This window comes from Corapipo altera, unplaced genomic scaffold (assembly GCF_003945725.1).
Source record: "Corapipo altera isolate COAL_440 unplaced genomic scaffold, ASM394572v1 64, whole genome shotgun sequence".
In the NCBI taxonomy this organism is placed as follows: Eukaryota; Metazoa; Chordata; class Aves; order Passeriformes; family Pipridae; genus Corapipo; species Corapipo altera.
The window spans coordinates 10033130-10050374 of NW_020884893.1; the positions used below are offsets into that span (position 1 = coordinate 10033130).

General features: G+C 46.2%; 1 protein-coding gene across 2 annotated transcripts; it reads left to right on the forward strand.

Moving 5' to 3' along the window:
* Positions 1–941: 941 nt before the first annotated feature.
* MAPRE1 (microtubule associated protein RP/EB family member 1) lies at positions 942–11350 on the forward strand. 2 transcript variants are annotated; one of them, XM_027645908.1, is made up of 7 exons: positions 942–1043; positions 1738–1861; positions 4453–4598; positions 6181–6385; positions 6754–6863; positions 7552–7704; positions 8079–11350. In XM_027645908.1, the coding sequence occupies exons 2-7, from the start codon at positions 1741–1743 to the stop codon at positions 8133–8135; spliced, it is 792 nt and encodes a 263-aa protein (XP_027501709.1). In that variant the 5' UTR covers positions 942–1043; positions 1738–1740; the 3' UTR covers positions 8136–11350. The 2 variants fall into 2 exon arrangements, with proteins under 2 accessions (XP_027501709.1, XP_027501710.1); XM_027645909.1 differs by lacking the exon at positions 942–1043 and adding an exon at positions 1504–1525.
* The last annotated feature ends 5895 nt before the right edge of the window (positions 11351–17245 follow it).

Consider the following 17245-nt stretch of genomic DNA (forward strand, 5'->3'; position numbering starts at 1 on the left):
AGTCAATAGCTGTTAAGACTAGGGTTATTTTTCAAAAAAAAAAAATTGAAATCTGTCTCATTATCCAAAGATCTGGGGAACCAGTAAGGACTCAGTCATGAAATCAGCAAGGCATAATAATTTACCTCTCCTTGACATCTCAGCTTTTACCACATAACTGAAAATAAATGTGTATCTTACAAGTTCAAGCCATCCATCCACTAGAGGGATTGCACCGGTGGCAGCAGGACTGCAGAATTGTACTAGTTCAGAAAAAATGCCCTTAATTTCAGATTGAAATACAAGAGCCCATCAGTCCGGGCTGGGCTGTGCTGGGGTCTGGGCCTGGCTGTACCGGGTGGTTCGTACCCGGTGGTCGGTGCCAGGTGGTCGGTACTGGGGGGGGGGGTTCGGTGGCCAGTGGTCGGTACGTGGTGGTTGGTCCTGGCTGTACCCGGGGGTCGGTGCTGGGGGTTCGGTACCCAGTGATCGGTACCGAAGCGTCGGGGCTGGCTGTACCGGGAGGTCGGTAACTAGTGCTCGGTGCGGGGTGGTTGGTGCAGGGTGGTCGGTCCCGGGTGTCCCCGGGGGTCGGTGCAGGGTGGTCGGTCCCGGGTGTCCCCGGGGGTCGGTGCAAGGTGGTCGGTCCCGGCTGTCCCCGGGGCTCGGTGCAGGGTGGTCGGTCCCGGCTGTCCCCGGGGGTCGGTCCCGACATTCCCCCGCCGCTCCCTCGTTCCCGATCCCCGCGCGACCCCTCGGGCACGCGGGACCCCTCGGTGTGGGCGGGGCCACCGGCTCCGCCAATGGCGGGCGAGCCCGCGGGGCGGGGCAGGGCGGATGGGCGTGGCCTACCCCCCGTAGCAACGCTGCCGTTGGCCCCGCCCCTTAGCAACCGGCCCCCGCCCTCCCTCCCCTTCTGGCCGGCCCGTCCCGGCGCGCGGCGCTGCCCGCGCGGGGCCGTGACGCGCGCGTGACGCAGGCGCGCAGCGAGCGCGTGACGCGGTCCCGGTCAGGGCGGGCGGGGCCGGTTTGAACGCGGGGCCGACGGGGCGAGCGCGGCGCAGGTACCGGGGCCGGGCCCGGGGCCGCCGCGCGGGAGGAGGGAGGGGGGACACCCCGCGCTCCGGGGGGCACGGCGGGCACGGGGAGGGGCGGCCCGGAGGGGCGCCGCCGCTGTGAGGGGACCGGCGCGAGGCCTGCAGGGCCGGGCCGCGCCCCTCGGCGGGCGGGGGTGCGGTGGCGGAGCGGAGCGCCCGGCGGGGGGGGCGGTGAGGATGGGTCGGGGGGTATGTGTGGGGGGGGTATGAGCGGGCCGTGCCCCGCCCCGCGGTGCCGGCGGCCCTGCCCGGCGGCAGCTGCGGCGGCGGCTCCGCTTTGTGCCGGCGGGGCTGGGCGGGGAGCGGCCGCTCGGGGCTGATCCCGCGGGAGATACCGTGAGCCGGGCAGGAAGTGTTCCGGCCGTTCCCGGGGGCGCGGGGGAAGAGTGGGGATGAGTGACTTGCCGCGGCCGTGATTCCTTTTCAGCGGTTCCCACGTGAGCGCCCCGGTGCGAATTTTTCCTGGGGAATCGCGGAGCCGAGCCCCGGGCGGCCGTGGGGAGGGAGGGTCCGCCCAGCTGTAGGCAGCGGGCAGCTCCGTCGCGATGCGCTGGCTGGCGTGTCGGGAAGGCTCGAAAGGAAGCGGCTCCACCTCCACGCAGCCCCTGAGCGTGGGGGGACCGGCGTCTGCGGCACTCACACCTCTGGTTGTGTCTTTCAGAAAATGGCAGTGAATGTGTATTCTACTTCAGTGACCAGCGATAACTTGAGCCGACATGACATGCTGGCGTGGATCAATGAGTCTCTGCAGCTGACGCTGACCAAGATCGAACAGCTGTGCTCAGGTGAGGAGTCGGTGTCCCAAGCAGAGTCCCGAATGGGATGTGCACCCTGGTTCTGCAGAGGTGCAGCTGTGCAGTGTGAGCTCTCTGTGCTGCCCTGCTGTAGCCCTGCTCCTGGCTTAGTTCCTGGTGTGAACAGATTCGTGGTCAGCGTTATGAGCCAGTTATGGTTGGAGTGTTATTGAAGTGGTTGTTAATAATGGCAGTGTAATGAAAAGGCATGTTCTCCTGACTCATTACAGCATAGGTGCCATAAGGAATGGGCAATAATGTGAAAAAAAGACTGAGGAAGAGGGTGCTTTCCCATGAGGAATTAAGCATTGAGTCTCAATGGGTAGAGTAAGTCTTAACACGTGTAACTAGCAAAGACAATTGTGAATTATAGAAGAGCACTGGAGTGTGAGGAAGGCAAACTGGTGACTTGTGGGGTCACCTGCAGGACTTTTACAGCTCCTTCTGGTCCCAGGGCACGTCAGTCTGTGTCAGCCCAGCTTAGCTGGGCCTGAGCTGACTTCAGCACAGCTGAATCTCATGTACAGTTACAGGCAGAAAAGGGGAAGTTGTTGTGGTACAGAAATGGAGTCAAGTGTCATAGTAGGGAGGGAAGTGTGGAAGGAGGAGGCTTGTAGGAATGAATAAAAGATAGTAGTTAGTAGAGCTGAAAAAAACCAAGGCTAGAAATGCAGCCTGAGTAGGAGATAATTTGGGTGACTGCAACAGGCACTCAGTGAAAAGTGGAAGTGTAGCTCATACAGTGTCTTTGACTTAAGGTGTTGCTCATGGGATGAGAGATGTGGAATAAAAGGAGGAACAAATTTAAAATAAGTTTGGGACTGTCAATACAGCGTGGAAAAAACAATCCCAAAGATTACAGAGTAGCAGAGGACTCAAGATAGACATCTGAACAGGTATTTGTGGTGGCTTTTGTCTAGTTTGATGATGGATAAAAAACCTGTGAGGGTGAAGGAACTAAAGATCTACACCCACAGAAGGAAGGGAAGTGATAAGCACTGTCTGCTTTCGGATGGGCAGGTTAAAAGCCTGCTGTGTGCAGGGTTGATTTGCACAGCAGAGAGGTTGTGCACTGGTGTGAGTGTTGAATGCTGGGAGAGCCCTGTGTTGAAGTGAGGGTATTTAGTGCTGGCTCTGCAGAATTTCAGCTCACCTGTTTTGAGGGAAAGACTGAGAGCTGTTGATGTACACGCTGAGTAACGTCCCTTTCCTGTGTCTGCAGAAATGCTTTGTGCCTCGGCAGGTATGAAGTGGCTTTTGCTGTCATAGTCCTGTGGAAGCAGGAGTTCCCAAGCTTGCTTTGCTGCCTTTGGCAAGGGCAGTAGTAACAGCAACAGTTTGAGGTTGCATAAATGCACAAAAGATGACCTTTGACTTACGCTGTGATCCCTCTTTTGATCATGCTTATCTCTCAGACTGCCAGTAGTGAGCAAACCCCTGGTTTCTGGCAAGTCCTCTGTGTTTGAGTTGGGATTGGAGTTCTGCAGCAAGTGAACTGAGAGACAGTGGAGAGCAAACAGCAAGAGTTGTTTTTTTTGGTGTGGTTTTTTTTTTTTTCTTTAATTTGCATCAGTGGATGATGTCAGTCTTCTGGTAGCAGGTGAAAGTGGGAGCCCCTGCAAAATATCTTGATGGAAAGTGAACTATTATAGAATGTGGTTGAGATGAATAGAGTAGTTTGGGGCAATGCTGTTATATGTTACTTCTTGGTTTTCAGATAGCTCCCAAAAGCTTGGTGTGTAGCTGTTTGATGGTTTAGGTTAGGGTTCCCATTACTCCTTAATTAATTCATGCTGGTGGGGGAATAATGCTCCAAATGTTGTGCTGGTGTTTTCAGTGGCACATGCTTGTGCATCATCACTTCAGAGTGATGATCTAGTTTAAAATTTTTTTTACTGTGTGTGTATATTCTACAAAACCTGATTTTTGGAGGTGATTATCTGCTCTTTGTGGCTGAACTGAATCCCTCTCTTGCTCTTATTACAACAAGAGCTGAATTAGAGGACATGAAGGATTTAAAATTAATAGAAACACTATCTTATTTCAGTTCTTTGATTAAGGCCTGTTTTAAATATAATCCAGCTTAATTGGCCTTTTATCTTGGAGGGCACCTTGAATTGTGTATAGCTTCTATTTCTAGGAAGTAAATTTGGATAATGGTGAAATGCGATTTTTAGAATAATGCATTTTCTGATTTAGTGCTATTAGTGTTGTTAAGAGGAGATTACATGCCTGTTGGACACATGTAACATCTCAGATCTGTGCTGATATCCACGAAGAAAGGCAAGTCAAATTACTCATTGGATTTTTCTTTTTACCTTTGAACTGTGGAGGCAGGATTGCTCTTATTCATAAGAGTTCAAGTAATGAGCCCTAAAGTTTGGTTCTGCAGCTCCCATAAGCTTATCTGTGGCCATGCTGCACAAAAAAGGAGACTGAAGGTTCCTGTTTTCTTGCCTTTTTTGCCTTTAAGGGCTTGTGTAGCTGAGGAGTCAGGTCAGTTTGCTGATCTAACTTGTGAAGGTGAGTGAGCTGAGCTGACTTAATTCATCCCAGGATTTGTGTTCTTTTCCTTTTGGCAGGTGCTGCATACTGTCAGTTCATGGACATGCTCTTCCCAGGTTCTGTAGCACTCAAGAAAGTGAAGTTTCAAGCAAAATTGGAACATGAGTACATTCAAAACTTCAAGGTTCTACAAGCAGGTTTTAAACGAATGGGTGTTGACAAAGTAAGCTGGGCTGTAACTGATTTCTCTGTGCTCTTAATGTTGGTGTAGATGGGATGTACTTTCAGATTTAGAGTCGACTAAATCTGGGAACAGAATTTGCTTTTGGTTTGTAAATCTCAAAACTTTTGTTTTTGGTTTGCATTGGGGTCCTCAATTCATTTAGGACATGATCTGCTTTACTGCAGCCAAGGGCAGGTTTCTAGTTCTTAATGATGAGGTGAATGTTTCCATTTTAATTCTGTGCAACTTATGTTGACTAATATTGAAATTTCTATTGGATAAGGTTTGCCTGAACTTCCTTTTTTGGACCACGTTTATATGAGGTGTGCTCCCATAACCCACTGCTGTGATAGTCCAAAGGATTTCAAGTTCTTCTTTAACAGTATATAGAACTATATAATTGTTAAGGTTGGAAAAGCCCTCTAAGACCATTGATTCTGACTGTGCCCCCTGCACTGCCAAGGCCACCACTAAACCATGTCCCCAAGGGCCACATCTACACAGCTTTTAAATACCTTCAGGTATTAAAACCTGTGATTTTTAGCGAGTGAAAATGAGATCTGTGAAAAAGCTTGTTCAGATCGAATGACAGTTCTGCTTATGGAAGGGGGATTTATCCAGGTGATAGTGACAGGCAGTGTGTTGGGTAGGATGTAGAACATCCTGTGTTAAAGCTTTTTCCTTCTTTAAGAAGACAACTCGTTGTGTGCTGGCAGCAGCTCCAACACAGAGTCAGTCTCTGCTTGGGGACAGTGACTTGTGCAGTCTGTCCACACCTGGACAACCAGTGTGGCTTCCAAATGCTGAATGGTCATTTGGAAAGTGGTCATTATGGAAAAAACTCTTCCCTGTGAGGATACTGAGGCACTGGGACAGGTGTCCCAGAGAAGCTGTGGCTGCCTCATCCCTGGAAGTGTTTAAGGTCAGGTTGGATGGAGCTCTGAGCAACCTGGGCTAGTGGAAGGTGTCCCTGCCCATGGCAGGGGGTTGGAATGAGAGGAGCTTTAAGGTCCCTTCCAAACCAAACCATTCTATGATTCCATGAATCTGTGGTCATGTAACAGTCGTGGCTCCTGGTCCCTACCAGGTCATGGACCTCAGCTCGTGACCTACAGACAAGACTTCACCATTTGCTGCATCTTTTTAATAATCTTCAGTTACACATCCCATTCCAGAGAAGCTGGAATCTGCTATAAAGGTGATGTTTTGCTCTTGTAGCAGTTCTGTGTGTTGGCAGGCTGTGGATTTGGTCAGCAGTTCATATTCATCACACTCAGCACTGCCTGAACCAGCTTCACGTGGACAGGAAGATTTGTGTGTGAGCTTGGTGTAGCAGAAACCTTGCTGCAGAATTATTTAAAATTATTTGGACTCTCACAGTGAGCTTGATTTGTTTTTCATTCCAATTATTAGCAAAAATCCTACTATTTGACATAGTTGTGGTCAAGGAGGATTTTCTCTAGACTGGACAAGAATTAGATTTGTATGTCTTCTGAGTGCATTAATTTTAAAACTTTGTACAGGGGTTCTTTACCCTTAATATGAGTCTGACTTTTTTTTTTTTCCTTTTTCCCTGCTTCAGATAATTCCTGTGGACAAACTAGTGAAAGGAAAATTTCAGGACAACTTTGAATTTGTTCAGTGGTTCAAAAAATTTTTTGATGCAAACTATGATGGGAAGGAGTATGATCCTGTTGCTGCTCGACAAGGCCAAGACACAATAGCACCAAATCTTGTTGCTCCAGTCATGAACAAACCCAGAAAATCTCTTGGAACTGGCAGTGCAGGTAGAGAAACTAGTTAAAGGATTATCTAGATCATCAAAAACTCTGGGGAAATGAAGACTGGGTTGCTATTTAAAATTAGTGTATGGGCTTTAGAGTATTTTGCATCTTGTTTCAGAGATGTTAGGCTCAAACACTGAGGCTGCTGTAGTACCCAGGTGTCGAGGCTACAGAAAGAACAGTCTTCTCTAAAAGAGAAAATGGCAAGGACTGGTGCCAAGGCATGCCAAAAAAAAAAGCACGTGTCACTTGGAGTTAAGGAAGGAACATATCTTCAAACTCTCTTGCATGCCTAAGCATGTTTGGAGGGGAGATAGTACCTTTATAGGAGGGAGAATTAATTGGAGTTAATTGGTGAATTAATCTTGCAGCCCCACAGAGGCCCATTGTTGCACAGAGGACCCCAGCAGCTCCCAAAGCTGGGTCTGGGATGGTCAAAAAGGGTGGAGGAGACGATGAATCGGCCGGACTGATCGAGCAGGTGGGTACAGCACAGCCCTGGCAGTGACCTCTGCTTGGCAGAGTTGTGTGCAGGTTTGTTCCTCCAACAGTGTGAAGTGTCTGTGTTGGGCAAATGGCAGAAAACTGTCTGAATCTAGTCAGCTCATTTAAACTCACGTAGTTGGAAGCCTTTGTTAAAATGTCTTGCTCTCCTGATGGGAGTGAAACCCCTCCTGCACAGGAGTGCCCAGACATTTAACCCCAGTGTGTGCCGTGTCACACATAGCATGGTTGGTAAGTATTTCCACAGCTGTGTTGCAGCTCTCCCAGCATTCCAACAGAGCTATGAGCAGCTGCTCCTTCACTGAAGCCCTGAGTGTAACACAACTGAAACTGCTGTCAGCGGGAGAGTTGTCGTGAAAGAATGTGTGAGCAAGGAGAACTGCAGATCAGGCAGTGCTTTACCTATTTCATGGAATCAGCCTTTAGAATTTCCAAGTGTTGTTGCATGTGTTGAACTGGATGTTTGTTGTGGCAATATTATAATATTAAAATTTGAGAAATAGCCCTTTTCCTCCTCTCACAGTCCCCCTCCCCTCATATCTTGGTTACTGCTGAAGTGCTTTGCATATCAACACCCTTCTGAGAACTTTGGGGACCCGCCTTTTGCATAGATCCTACTGAATTCTGTCTCTGGTGGATAAATTATTATTGATGCCCCTTGGCAGATCAATGTATTGAAACTTACTGTTGAAGATCTGGAGAAGGAGAGAGACTTCTACTTTGGCAAATTGAGGAACATTGAATTGATCTGCCAGGAGAATGAAGGGGAGAATGATCCAGTGTTGCAGAGGATTGTGGAAATTCTTTATGCCACAGATGTAAGTAATCTGTTATAAATTGGGTTGCACAGTTCCACCCTGCCCTTGTAATTGGAAGCTGGTTTGCTTTCCAGGGCTCCTTCTAGTTCTGTTTTTTTTTTCCCCATGAGGTTTATGGCCTAGCTTTTTCCTGTAATAAAGGAGCAGATAGCATAATTATAGTCAGGCAGCAAACAAGGTTGGCCTTTCATGAGAAGTGTGTAACAAATAGATCAAAGGTGAGGAAAATACTTCTGGTAATGCATCTTGACACTGTAAATAGTGACTTAAGGGTAACTATCTGAAGTAAAAGGGGGGGGAAAAGGCACACAGAGTAGCTAGGAACTGGTTTGACATCAGATTTTCATTAAAGCACTTGTTTTCTTCCCCTTCAGGAAGGCTTTGTGATACCTGACGAAGGAGCACCGCAGGAGGAACAAGAAGAGTATTAACAGACCACATACTGTACCAGCAGAGCAGCAACATCAGAATTCTTTGCCCCAGATCATGTGCTTAACTGTAAAATACTCCACTTTATTCTTAGAGGACTCACTGGTTTCTTTTCATAAGCAAAAAGTACCTCTTCTTAAAGTGCACTTTGCGGAAGTTTCACTTTTACAGTGGGTTTGAGTTAGGAGCTCTTTCTCACGCTGTAGCAGAGCAGTATTCACATCGAGGTGGTATATTTAGGGAGCAAGAGGCTGAATATTTGGAACTCGTTGCAGAATGGTTTGCTGGTAAAACACTGGTTTGTGGGAAGACTCTTTTTGTATCTAAGGTGGCGTGTAGTAGAGAAATTAAAGACTCTGACTCACAGAAAAGATTGAGTTAATGTGAAATTGCAGCACAGAAATTATAATAAATGCCTTAAGAGTATTTAAAATATGCTTCCATATGCCAAATTGAAGTAATGTGATGGGAGATTTTATGTGCTTCATATTGGGGTAGACGTTTGTTTAACTCCATTCACTGCTGTCCGAGAGGCCTTGCGCGGCAATCTCACTGTGTCAGCAAGTGCTCAAAAGGGGCTATTAAAACAAAACTCCATTCCTATGTAAAGCTGCTTACTAAGTGATTAGTTCTCGATGAAATGGGCCTTAACGTTGCCTGTCACAAGATTAGAGGGAGTATGAACAGCTGAGACACATAAATTACCTTGAAGAGTGCTGAAGCCTTTCTCTGTGGCATTGTGGCTTTGCCAAAACGTACTGTGTTTTCTGTAAGAAAAACAAAAGCAAAGGGCATCCAGTCTCACTGCCTAAAATGTCCTTCAGAAATGATTTTTCTTCCTGGCTCTTGTTTCTGTTTGTTCTGTTTATTTTCATTTCTTTTGGAGTCCTTTCTGGTCTCTCATTTTTCCCTTTCCCATCCCAAGGAATGCTGATCACACCCAACAGTTGTAACAGGACTTGCACTGTGCAACTGGCTTTGAATGAAAGTGAATTGAGCATATGAGGATGATATTTTTCTGTTTTCTTTCTTTTTCCCTTCAAACCAGGGCATATTAATAATACTTGCCAGTTCAGTAGTCTTCTGGGGTAAAAACTAAAAGATGCTGGCTAACAGAGCTAATGTTATTGCAGAAAATACAGTACTGAGACTAACTTAAATATTAATATTTAAAGTACTTTCCTTAACTGTCCTTTTTTGCTATCATGCCCCTCATTACTGTTGTGTTTGGCAAGATCCTGCAAGACTTCTGACCCCCCTTCACTACTGAGATTGATCAGTCCTGTTGTGCTTGTATTCATTTGTTTCTGGTGGTAGCTTGTCCTAAAATGTGTGTAGGAGAGCATTTTATGGTAATTGTGTAGTGCATGAATCTTTGTGAAGTTCAGAGAAAAACCCAAATTCAGTGAATGCCAAAAATGCAAGTATCTAGCCATTGTTTAAAATTGCAGTGGTGCTATTTCTCTTGTGGCCTTTTAGACTTTTGTTGCCCTAAAACTCCATTTTACTGAGAAACCATATTTGACTTGGATTTTTCTTGACAGGGTTTTTCTATTTTAAGCAGTTTCTAAATAAAGTTCTGTATTTCAAGAGTGTCATGTCTGCTGGAGTCTCTCGTGCTTTCAGATACCATTAGGCAGAGCTGAAGCTCGTGGTAGTTTTGTGGTGAAGCTTGCAGGACCTGGAATTTCAGCTTCCATTCTCCAGCCCCAGGCATTGCTAACCTCAGTAACAGTAATCTTGGAACTTTCTTTGGAGTGTGCTGGGGGGAAATGGTTGCTTGAGTTCTTTTTTTTTTTTTTTTTTCTTCCCCCCTCCTCTTTATTTTTCCCTCCCACAAGTGGATGGGATGTGAGTGTGGTGTTGACTTCCTCCTCCTCATGGTGTTGGAATGGGGCTGTGTAACAGGAATGCTGCCACATATGTGTGTTTAACGTGTTTTAAAACTGCTAAAACACTGGTTTATTAGTTATAAACAAATGAGATGTTAATTGTTTCTGTCAACAGGCTCTGTGAGCAGACTGACTGTAAACTGAGTTGATTTGTTTGATTTGAAGTGCGTTTCATAGATGAGCTTCAATTCTCCTGTCACAGCTGTGTGCACAGACCAGCATCTGCAGAGAAGTGCTCGTGGGGTTTATCTGACCTTGGAATGGGAAGTGATCCCTGCAGGGCTGCTCCTGTGCTGGGGAGCACCCTCCCTGCCCCTGAGGGCTCTGTGGGTGCCTTACTCTGGAGAACAGGCACTGCTGGCACTGCCTGCTGGTGTGGCACAGCTGGGGCTGGACTGCACAAGCACAGACATAGAACTGGGGTTTGATGCACATAAAATCTTCTTTACCATTACTTCCTTGCTTTGAAGTCGGAAGCATATTTTTTTCGACTCTAAATACTCCATTATTCCAGCAACTGAAAGCAAAAGATGGCAGCAGGATGTGGCTGAAGGTGAAGATGACTTTTGAGAGGCCAGAAGTTGTGCACTGGGACCTGGTTGCTTCAAATCTCTTTCTAACAGGATTGTGTGCATGGAACTGGGAAGCACCCAGGTCATCAAATGGGTTGATTTCGGACAAAGCAAGTAAACAGCCTTTTCTGCTAGGAGAATGCTGAGTCAGAATTCCTGCTGGTGTGCCTTGGGAGGCTGATGGATGTGTGGACATATTGGACGTGCATTATAAAGCTGAATTGCAGTGGCAGTCTGGTCAGTCACACACTGCTCAGATTTCCAGTTGCTTACATCACTTCTTTGCCACCAAGATGAGTTATAAATAGAATGGGGACAAACTCATAGAGTCAACTTATGGCTCTGTTATAGATATTGTGGCATAATCTGTTTTTTTAATGTCCTTTTTTGGGAAGCAAATTACAGTAAGCCCAACTCAAACCCATAGACTTAACGTAGCTACTCTGTTACCCTGGTACAGTATATGCTGTTAATTTTAAATGCTCACCTGCTGGAATGATTCCAATAGCATCCAACCTTTCCTAGTATCTTAGTTTATCAGTTATTTGAAAAACAAACAGGATGGAAGAAGCAAAAGCGCACATCTCCTTTCTGTACCAACATGTCTTACTTGCAGGTGGACTCGTGGATGTTTTTGGTTTTTTTTTTTTAACTTTTATTATTCGTTTTTTAAAAAATTCCTGGTTTGCAATGACAATTCTTACTGTAACTGGTAAAAGCCTTCAAATAAAGGCCAGAAACTTCCTTGCTGTCGTATCACATCGCTGTTTAGTGTGGCTGCTTGAGCACTCAGTCATCTCATAGTCTGGTGGAATGTTCTTCCTCAGGAACACGCTCAGAAGTGGGAGTTGGGAGCATCCTGCCAAGGATGAGGCTGCTCACAAGGGAAAGGTATTTTTTGCAAGTTGGTGTGTGAACTCAGAGGGCTGTACTGTAGATTCCAGGCCAGTCTGGTGGTGCCCAGCCCCTGCCTCTATTCCTGTACTGGTGCAAGGAAAAGAGGATAATAGTGTGGGCTGTTACCCAGGGCTGGGACCATCCCAGGTTACTGGCAGAGGAGAGGGAATTTGTGTCTGGGCTCCTGTGCTGTGTCAGGACAGCTGAGGAATTACTGATCTTTAAATGCAGAGAGCAAGGAGAGACAGAACCATTTCAGATTCATAATAACCACTTCTGGTTAGCTGGAATGTGAGATGGCAGCGGATGGGGGTGGGTGCAGCCCTGGCACTGGTGGTGCTCGGAACACAGGGAGCAAAATCCGAGGTGTGACTGCAGGAAGGAGACCTGAATGAACTGGTGAGATCTCCTGGGAAGAGGTGTTGTGTTCCTCACAGAAATCCTGTTTGGAGAGTTACTGGGCGTGGAGTCAGCAGAAGGAGGAGTGTCAAACACGTGTGACCAGAGAATGTGGAAGGTGAGTGTGGGAGTAGAAATTTGAGAAGGTCGCAGTAATAAAGGATAAATGCATAAGAACAAAGTCATGCTGTGGAATTGGACAGGGAAAACTGGGAAGGTGCCTGATGTGGGAGAACACCCCTAAGGAAGGGAAGGAAAAGTGCACTGCTCTGTGGCTAAAGAGGAGTGATGGGTGCACAAGTATTTGGCAGGACTGTGTGAGCAGGTAGCTGGGTTTGATACAGGGTAAAGAAAGGGAAAACAAATGGGGTTTCTCTGTTGAGTAACACCTGTTAAGCTGAAGAATCAGGCTCTCTGGAAGAAAACGCTCCTTTGAGGTTGCTCAGATTTAAACCATCATTTAAGACAGTCTTTATCTTCCAAGAAAGTATTACTTTTCCTTTTCTTTTTGATAAGGAACAAAGTTAAACTAAACTTCTGAAACTTTCTAAGACCAAAAAGGCAGTTTCCAGAAGGCAACACAGCTCTGGGCAAAGGCCACTCTCTGTAAAAATTGCCCTTTTCTCTTTTTCAACACAGCTGGCTGGCTTTGTGAACTGTGACCTTTAAATAATATATTTACCATTGATATGTATTTTATATGTATAAATATTTATTTAAGCGATGTAGAAATATTTCTACAGTGTGACAACATACAATAATATTAAATATAACTAAGTTATAGGCATTTATATTATTTTTATATAATGTATACATATATGTCTAAAAATGCTTTTGTCTGACCTGTCAGAACTGTAGGACACATGAGCTGGTGCAATTTTTGTTTTAAAGTCCAACGGATGTTTTGCGGACATTTTTCTCTGAAAAATATTTCATAAAATGGTTGCCTGTCAATCTTCTCATAGAGCTCTGACTCTGATTTTGTCCCCAGGGGATGCATCAGGATGAATGGACATTTGGGAGGCATTAAATCTGAGGGGATAGCATGGATCTAAACTGCAACATGTCCAGAGCTTTGCAGGTTGATATTTATGGAGTGATGAACAGACGAGGTTAAAAGGAGGGATGTTGGAAGTGAGTCCATTTTCGAGACCTGAACACAAACCTGTGTTTAATCTTGGCTTGTCTCTCAAGGAAGGGCTTTCTGGGAGAGTGAGGAGGGAAATGACCACAGAGGTTTGTGATAGTGGCTGTCAGGATGATGGTGAACCCCCACAGCAGCCCCACACAGGGGGTGGGAGGTGGGGCTGTCACCCCGTGAGCTGCAGATGCACAGGGAGGTGGGAACAGATGGAATGTGCTGCTCCAAGGGTGAGTTGCACCACAGCAAGTGAGAACCACCTTACTCTGACACCGTGCTGAAAGGTGGGACATGAGGAACTGGTGGTAACTGGTTTCGTCCTGTTTCAGGTAAGGTTGATCTCTGCAAAACTGTGCTTGCACTGACACGAGCTGGTAAGGGGGTTACCAGGGGTGGTAAAACTTTGCAAACAGAGGCCATATCTTACAGAGAGAGTGCCAGAAATAGTGACCTGTAAAATCACAGAATTGTTCAGGTTGGAAATATGTTCTAAGATCGAGTCCAATCCCAGCACTGCCAAGGCCACCACTAAACCAAGTCCCCAAGGGCCACATGTCTTTTTAAATCCCCCCAGGGACAGTGACTCCACCACTGTCCTGGGTAGTCTGTGCCAGGGCTTGACTGCCCTTTCAGGGAAGAAATTTTCCCTGTTGTCCAACCTAAACCTCCCCTGGTACAACTTAGGCTTTTTCCAGTGCATTGACTGTACTGCAACTGTTCCTCCCTCGTTATGATTCTTGTGCCACAAAAGCTCCACGTGGTCCATTTGGGAATCAGAGTGCTTTTCAGCATAGGAAATTGTCAGACAAATGTCAAAGATGGCCTTTCACAGACACCTCCCGTGCCCAACAAGTGGAAGATACTATTTCTGATCACTTAAGGTAAACAAAACAAACTGGCTGGGAAACATCTCTGGAAATACTTGATGAAATGAATTCCATCACCTCCTAGTTTATGATGTGCTTCTTATGAAAAATGTTCTTTTGCTTCCTCCTTCAAACATTCGATATTTAAAGGCAATAACAATCATGCTGGAGGTTTCCAGTAGTAAGGCAAGAAAACAGCTGCAACCTGTGATTCCCTTTTGATAAATTTAGGAAAGTTTTGATTAGGGAGGGATAATCACAACGCAATTTTAACACTTCAGAGTTAAGTAGTGGTTTGTTCTGTGTGCAAAATCATTGCAGATATATGTGCAAATTGGAAAGCAACGTGTCCAAATTTAAAAATAACTGTATGCCATACCTGTCCAGGTGTGTAATGGCCATGAACTGCACCATTCAGCCTTCCAATAAATGTGTTTACTGGTTTGGAAACCCTGGAAGTGTGCTGCAGGGCTCTTTTGGGCTTCACCTTTGATACATCTATTACAGCCTGCCATATTTATGATCTCTTTTCTCAGTTATGAATTACCTGGTTGAGTCTAGGCCTGAATTTGCAATGCTTGTTTTCACAGGTTTGAGTGAGTTCTGCAGGCAATGAAAGAAATTATAGGTAATACTAACAATAGAGATATCAATGACACACATTCTGAAGGCTGACATTGACTGTGATGCTTCACAGCCTGGGTAATGACACTGTCCTCTGGGATGAGAGATGAGGGCGAAGGAGTAGCAGTTGCAAAAGTAATTTCCTGATTTATTAAAAAAAAAAAAAGGAAGAAAGAAAGGGAACACCATTTGTTACTGGTGGTAGGCAGTGTTTATTTTCACAGCCGTCTTCCATAGCTCCTCTCTGTCAGCTCCACAGAACCTCAGTAATTAATTCTGCTCCCTTTGATACTGTGCACATGACTGTCTGTCCTGCAGGAAGGATCTGGACTATGTGTGACCCAAATTCAGTGATCCCATGCTGGAAAGCTCTCCAGAATGCTCCCAAAAAGTAATCTGACTGTAGGGTATTTCTGAGGCCCAATCCTGTGTTCAGAGCTGCTTCCAATTAACTGTTTCTCCTGTGCTGCCCTGAAAAGTGTCTGCTCCTTAAGCATTCATTTTTTCCATCAAATAGGAAACATGAGCATCCTCCCTGATGGAACTGGCTTAATAAACCAGTCTCTCATTTAAGAATGTCTACTATAAAGTAATAGGTTTGGTGATAAATGGCTCCTTTAAATGTGTTCTCTTATGGGTTTAATCAGTCTGGTTTGGCTATTGTATGTAAAACCATGAAAGTAGTAGATTGTGCCTGTTACAAAGGCGAGCAGGATATAAGTTATGACAGCTATTCTCCTCCATGGGTTCTGGATTTACAGAGGTAAAATGGCCTATTCAGGAAGATTAAAAGAACTGAGCTTAAATCCAACCTGGAGAGAGACTGAATTGAGGCTGGAGGAGGGGATTAAAATTGTAAGAGGCTATTGCAAAAAGAAGTCTGACCACACCCATGGTGGTGAAAACTCATGGAATTAAATTCCATATTAGATAATTTTTTCCTTTCTAATACAACAGGGCAGGAGTAGAGGATGAATTTCTGATGGAAGTGCAAAAGTTTGACGGACATTTAGCAGAAGGATAAAGATCTCAACTCCACTGTAGGCTAACATGGTTTATGGAGTTTTTCTGTTTGTCTCTAAAGGTTATTGTGGCTGAAAAACATTTGACTTGGAGCTCTTTTGGGATGGAGCTCATCCAAGGGCAGAGGCCCGAGGAAGCCCGTTTGTCACTTCGGGTGACAGTGAAGTCTAGAGAGGCAGATGGTGGCAGCCTTTGCCTGAATTCTGAAAACAACCTGTTTCTTCTCTGCATCTTGGGGAGATTAATCAAGGACTGCACTGACAGTCGTGGGCCTGAGCAATGTCAGCTTGCTGGATGGAATTATTGCCCAGAGAAGCTGTGGATGCCCCATCCCTGGAAGTGTTCAAGGCCAGGTTGGATGGGGTTTGGAGCAACCTGGTCTAGTGGAAGGTGTCCCTGCCTGTGGCAGAGGGGGTTGGAATGAGATGAGCTTTGAGGTCCTTTCCAACTGAAACCCTTCTGTGATATTTACAAAATTGCTGCCTGTTCTGGGGCTGTGCACAGCGTCTTTTTCTTGGAAGTCACAGGAATTTTGCCTTTGTTAGTTGTTTTGTGATTTGGGGATGTTACCAGCACCTCTAATACCACGTGTGCCTGTTGAATGGCTGTGGGTGCCTGAGGTTAAAGGCGTGTGAAGCCACAGTGCCACCAGTGTGTCACTAGTCCTGTGTCACGGGATCTCTCGGCGCAGACCTGGCACCAAATTCCTTGATATCGGTGACAACAAATGTGTGGGGATCCCTTCCCTCGCTGCAGGGACAGCTGTGCCACGGCCTTGGGTTACGGGCAGGACGCTGCTCCAAAGGGGTAAACGCCTCCTTCACACCAGGACTTTGGGTCAGCCTCACTTCTGTGAGAGGGGTCCCTGAGGGGGGTAAACCAGTGCCCTGAGCTCTGGTTGCATTCCCTGGTGTAAAGTGATGCTCGCAGCTCCTTGGAACTCTGCTCCCAGCACTCTCTGACAATTCTGCTCCCTGCTGGGGGGGGAACTTTTGCTTCCAGTTCACGGGACTGAGCTTTGCACTGAGTGTGGCTGCTGTGTGCAACGTGGTCACAATGGCAAGTTCCAGGTAATCGCTAATTTCTTACCTGTGGGTTATTTCAGGTCCCCACTCATTTTTCATTCATGTTTGGCAAGGCCTCGTCATGCTTTAATTTTTTTACTACTCACTGCTAAATGGTATGTGGAAACAATTAAACATCACTTCTGCCATTTTACATATATTTTTCAATCATTTGTATATCTCTTCCAGGTCTCCCAGCAATGCATTTGTCTTCTGCCAGGAGACAATCTCTCTGAGATTCTCTCCAAGAACTCTGGACTTGGAAGACCTCAGATCCTTTCTGTGCAAGACAGAGCAGCAAACTGTTGTTGTGGCTGTGTCTCAAGTGGGCAGTGAATCTGGCCTATAAAATTGTCCTTGGATATTTTTATTGCTCATAAGCTACTGGCATAATATAAATACTGATAACAGTGGATCAGTGGCACTTCTACTCCTCTCCTTGCCTTGTACCTTCCCATATCAAAATGGGAATTGTACTTTGCTACTGATGCTCCCGTGCCTTCTGAGTCCCTGGGGAATGGTAGCTGCACCCCCAGGCCAGCTCTTTGGAGAGCAGGGACTTGGTTGTGATCCTTCTCTAGCTCTGGGCTCTGCCTAGTCCTGCCCTGGGAGGCTCTGCATCCTCACACAGCCT